The 5,908-nt window shown below is 40.7% G+C and overlaps 1 protein-coding gene across 1 annotated transcript in view; it reads left to right on the top strand.

Annotated features, from left to right (window-relative positions):
• LOC129854809 (uncharacterized) overlaps nucleotides 1-5,543 on the top strand; it is a 7,047-nt gene extending 1,504 nt beyond the window's left edge. Inside the window, exons 3-4 of the mRNA XM_055921954.1 lie at nucleotides 4,481-4,536; nucleotides 4,691-5,543. Coding sequence (XP_055777929.1) covers nucleotides 4,481-4,536; nucleotides 4,691-5,452 — 818 coding nt within the window. The 3' untranslated portion in view covers nucleotides 5,453-5,543. The remainder of the gene's footprint in view (nucleotides 1-4,480; nucleotides 4,537-4,690) is intronic.
• Nucleotides 5,544-5,908: the final 365 nt, after the last annotated feature.

Below are 5,908 nucleotides of genomic sequence, written 5' to 3'. Positions count from 1 at the left end.
TGTTGGTGGTTTGCAGTTCACGTCTTTGTCGTTGTAAAATATCACAAACGGACTTGGCAGTTTCATTTAACCTGTTGAGGATGGGGGCGCTGTTGTCACTATTTATGCTAATCGTGTAATTTTTGAAACGGCTTCCCACAAAATTCTTGATCGTACAATATGCATATTATTATTATTATTGGATAGAAAACAGTCTATAGTTTCTATAGGAGTTGAAATTTTGTCTCTAAGTGGAACAGAACCCATTCTACAGCAATTTCCCTGACATGGAGTCAGATTTCAGAAATGTTGGCCCCTGATCTGGAGTCAGTTAACCTGTTGGGGATGGGGGCGCTGTTTAGACTATTTATGCTAATTTGGCTAATTTTTGAAACGGCTTCCCACAAAATCCTTGATCGTACAATATGCATATTATTATTATTATTGGATAGAAAACAGTCTATAGTTTCTATAGGAGTTGAAATTTTGTCTCTAAGTGGAACAGAGCCCATTCTACAGCAATTTCCCTGACATGGAGTCAGATTTGAGAAATGTTGGCCACTCTTCTGAAGTCAGTTAAAAGGGCACTGTCATTGCTATGACTATACGGACACTTCTTACGTCTTCCCCTGGATGCCTTTACGTGATGACGATTCCAATGGGGTCGATTGCGCGTTCACAGGCCCTATAAATCAAAAAACCCTGTAGCTAGCAAGTCTTTCCTTGCTGCGTAACGCGCGTGCTGGACACCGACCCGCTCCTGTTCCAAGCGTTAGTTTAGCCTGTTATATTTCTCCGGTCATCTTTTCACTCGTTATAGGAGTTAAAAACATCATATGGTAGTTAATTTAAAGCGTTTTATAGCAATTTATATCCGTTTAGTGCGATTTTGGGACATTTATTTTTGCAACGATGTGAAAAGTTGGGCACGCTTTTCAGTTCATCCCGAACGCAGTTGACATTTCCACATGGCAAGAGGACAGCTTTCCACCAAAAGACGATTTCTCCCAAGAAAGGATCCTTTGCCCAAGATACTGATGGAAGAACAGCTCAAGGTAGGACATTTTTATTATGATAAATCGTGTTTCTGTCGAAACATTTTAGTGGCTTAGGACGCCATGTTTTTTGACGTAGCTTCGCTTGGCGCAAACTGTATTGAAAAGTAAGGATAAATTAAAAAATGTAATAACGCAATTGTATTAAGAATTAAATTGTCTATCAATCCCTGTCCACCCTATATTTTTTAGTCACGTTTATGAGTATTTATGTATAAGAGTAGATCACTGTCTAAGTGGCGCAAGGACTTTTTCTTTACCAGCTTGTCTACATTTCACATTGTCTAACCATGATTTTGGTGGCTAAATATAAACATTTTCGATCAAACTGTATATGCATGTTGTAATGTGATGTTACAGGAGTGTCATCGGAAGAATTCTGAGAAGGTTAGTGAAAAAATTAATATCTTTTGGCGATGTTGACTTTTATCGCTCACTTTGGCTAGAATCAATGCTGGGCTGCTAATTGCTATGTGCTAAGCTAATATAACGATTTATTGTGTTTTCGCTGTAAGACACTTAGAAAATCTGAAATATTGTCTGTATTCACAGGATCTGTGTCTTTCGATTCGTGTATGCTGTGTATTTTTACGAAATGTTTGATGATTAGTAGTTAGGTAAACACGTTGCTCATTGTAATTATTCTAGTCCATTTGTGACGGTGGGTGCAATTGTAAACTATGCCATCTACCTGAAATATGCACTTTTTTCTAACAAAACCTATCCCATACCATAAATATGTTATCAGACTGTCATCTAATGAGTTTTTTTGTTGGTTAGGGGCTATAAATATCTTAGTTTAGCCGAATTGGTGATGGCTACTGGTGTTGGTGGACAAATAAAAGATGGTGGATTATGCTAATGTGTTTTTAGGTAATAGATGTACATCTTTACATATTGTGTCTTCCCTGTAAAACATTTTAAAAATCGGAAATGTTGACTGGATTCACAAGATCTGTGTCTTTCATTAGCTGTATTGGACTTTAATGTGTGAAAGTTAAATATTTTAAAAAAATATTTTTTTTGAATTTCGCGGCACTGGTTTTTCAGTGGGGGGGGGGGGGGGGTGTGCCGCTAGCGCCACGCTGATCCTAGACAGGTTAAAAGGGCACTGTTATTGCTATGAGTATACGGACACTGCTTACGTCTTCCCCTGGATGCCTTTACGTGATGACGATTTGAATGGGGTCGATTGCGCGTTCACAGGCACTATAAATTAAAAAACCCTGTAGCTAGCAAGTCTTTTCTTGCTGCGTAATGCGCCTGGAGGACATCGACCCGCACTTGTTCCAAGCATTAGTGGAGGGAGTAATATTACTCTGGTCATGTTTCTACTCGTTATGGGAGTTAAAAACATCATATGGTAGTTAATTTAAAGCGTTTTATAGCAATTTATATCCGTTTAGTGCGATTTTGGGACATTTATTTCTGAAACGCTGTGAATTGCTGGGCACGCTTCCAGTTCATCCCGAACGCAGTTGGCATTTCCACATGGCAAGAGGACAGCTTTCCACCAAAAGACGATTAGACCCAAGAAAGGATCCTTTGCCCAAGATACTGATGGAAGAACAGCTCAAAGTAGGACATTTTTATTATGATAAATCGTGTTTCTGTCGAAAAATGTTAGTGGCTTAGGACGCCATGTTTTTTGACGTAGCTTCGCTTGGCGCAAACTGTATTGAAAAGTAAGGATAATTTAAAAAATGTAATTCCGCGATTGTATTAAGAATTAAATTGTCTATCAATCCCTGTCCACCCTATATTTTTTAGTTACGTTTATGAGTATTTATGTATAAGAGTAGATCACTGTCTAATATGGCGCACGGACATTTTCTCACCAGCTGGGCTACATTTCACATTGTCTAACCATGATTTTGGTGGCTAAATATAAACATTTTCGATCAAACTCTATATGGATTGTGTAATATGATGTTACAGGAGTGTCATCTGAAGAATTCTGAGAAGGTTAGTGAAAAAATTAATATATTTTGGCGATGTTGACGTTATCGCTCACTTTGGCTAGAATCAATGCTGGGCTGCTAATTGCTATGTGCTATGCTAATATAACGATTTATTGTGTTTTCGCTGTAAGACACTTAGAAAATCTGAAATATTGTCTGTATTCACAGGATCTGTGTCTTTCGATTAGTGTATGCTGTGTATTTTTACGAAATGTTTGATGATTAGTAATTAGGTAAACACGTTGCTCATTGTAATTATTCTAGTCCATTTGTGACGGTGGGTGCAATTGTAACCTATGCCATCTACCTGAAATATGCACTTTTTTCTAACAAAACCTATCCCATACCATAAATATGTTATCAGACTGTCATCTGATGAGTTTTTTTGTTGGTTAGGGGCTATAAATATCTTAGTTTAGCCGAATTGGTGATGGCTACTGGTGTTGGTGGACAAATAAAAGATGGTGGATTATGCTAATGTGTTTTTAGGTAATAGATGTACATCTTTACATATTGTGTCTTCCCTGTAAAACATTTTAAAAATCGGACATGTTGACTGGATTCACAAGATCTGTCTTTCATTAGCTGTATTGGACTTTAATGTATTTTATGTGACTTTAAAATATTTTTTTTGAATTTCGCGGCACTGGTTTTTCAGTGGGGGTGGGGGGGGAGTGCCGCTAGCGCCACCCTCATCCTAGACAGGTTAATGAAGGATTCCAGCTTTTTAAGGGAATAATCTCCTAACTTTTACGCTAAATAGGTTGTAGAAGTTGTCCCATTTTTGTTTTTCAGGTTTAGAAGAAGTGACTGCTAAATGCTAACTCCTGTCCGTATAAGCTGGTAGCATAGTTAGCATACAGTAATCGGTGGTGGTAGTCGGTCGTTTTTTAACTGTAATGCAGTTGATTGATGACGAAGAACTTGTATTGGGGGTTGACGCCCATACAGGCATTGTTCTCAGTTTTTTTTTTTTTTTTTACCTCAACATAGTGTGAAATACACAAACAATGGGCTAAAATGTAGGCTAATTTTGCTGAGGGGGAAAATGAGGAGCTCCTATGTCAAGCACCGGGAAAAGGACTCCCAACATCTCAACTACTGACTTGCCTAAAGGTTAAATATATAGAAAGTAAAGTATTTTCGTTTAGCTAGTTAATTGTAATTAGCTGGAAGGCTATAACTACGAGTGGTGCTGTGCAGACCAGTTTATTGGATTCGTACGACCGCTCCTCGACGCTCAAGAAGTATGAACGCTTTGACTAATGCGGAAGGCCGCGTAGCCGTAAATACCGTAGGGGGGGGTGACTAGACGCTCTAACATCAAGGGAACGTTCCGGGTGACATCACAAACGGGTTCTTTCTACCAACCATTGTTAGCTGGGGCCTCGACAACGGATGTTTCCACACGGTGTGCACTACTGAACATGTCCCCGCCACCCTCTGTTGTGGTAATGTTAACCTTTCACCTTTCACCTCCCTCAGGGCTTCAGAATGCCCACAGGTCTGACATCAACCAACAAGGAAGTGTTTGTGATCAGGTCAGTCTATAATGTACTTGGGGGGGGGGGGGCATGATGCCTGCCGATCATGTTTTGTGTACATACACGTTGAAGATGGGGACCATTTTTGTAGATGGGTGAAATATTCAAGACTGGGGAAGAGAAGTAACTTATCGTTCTGTTCCATTTCCAGGCTCTTCCTCTGTCCATTTCCAGGCTCCTCTTCTCCCCTCTCTCGGTCTACTCCTGGCTGGTCTCTGGGATGGTTAAACTCCTCTTCTCCCCTCTCTCGGTCTACTCCTGGCTGGTCTCTGTGATGGTTAAACTCCTCTTCTCCTGTCTGGCCCTCTTCCTCTCCTCCCTGTATTACACGGTCCTGCTCCTGCTGGCCGGGCCCTGCTGTATCGTCACCTTGTCTCTGGCTGTGCTAGTGTCCTGTCTCCGTGTAGTTATCTACGTGGTTCACCTTGTGTTGGTGCTCTGTGCTCTGGCAGTGCTCGCCATCATGGCTCCACACAAAATGGCTGATGTGAATGGACCCAAAATGGCTGATGTGAATGGACCCAAAATGGCTGATGTGAATGGACCCAAAATGGCTGATGTGAATGGACCCAAAATGGCTGATGTGAATGGACCCAAAATGGCTGATGTGAATGGACCCAAAATGGCTGATGTGAATGGACCCAAAATGGCTGATGTGAATGGACCCAAAATGGCTGATGTGAATGGACCCAAAATGGCTGATGTGAATGGACCCAAAATGGCTGATGTGAATGGACCCAAAATGGCTGATGTGAATGGACCCAAAATGGCTGATGTGAATGGACCCAAAATGGCTAATGTGAATGGACCCAAAATGGCCACCGGTACCACTGTTAATGACCAAACCTTCTACGACCAACTGAAACTGCAGCTCCGAGACTCGGACAGATCTGGGATCAGTGTTGGGTCGTAAGGCTTCACAGCAAGGCTGAGGGCATCGTGTTGAGTCTGAAATATAGTTGATCAGTGTTTTTATTTGTTGTATTTGTTAAAAAATAAATTCCCTTCGATGCTTCATGATTGTGTTGGCATATCCCATCTTTATCCTTTAGCCTGTTTGATCAACTTGAGTCTTCCCTCATATCCCTTCCGTTAGTCTGTTTGGTAAATTTGAGTCTCCCTCATTTAGCAAAGTGAATGTGTTTTATACTATGGTTTAGGATTGTGACGTTTACACCTGGAGGTGTAAAACTGAGATGTTTGATTGCTGTGTGTGTGTTGCTGTGAGTTGACAGACACAGAAATACTAGAAGACACAGGCTACTTAGACTACTCTCTCACCTCATTCTTCACCCCCATCCAATTATCTCTGTTCTTACTCCTCTGCATAGAGATATTATCTCTGTTCTTACTCCTCTGTAGAGAGAGA

Source organism: Salvelinus fontinalis, chromosome 5 (genome assembly GCF_029448725.1).
Source record: "Salvelinus fontinalis isolate EN_2023a chromosome 5, ASM2944872v1, whole genome shotgun sequence".
NCBI classification, from domain to species: domain Eukaryota; kingdom Metazoa; phylum Chordata; class Actinopteri; order Salmoniformes; family Salmonidae; genus Salvelinus; species Salvelinus fontinalis.
This window is presented reverse-complemented; position numbering and strand designations above follow the sequence as displayed.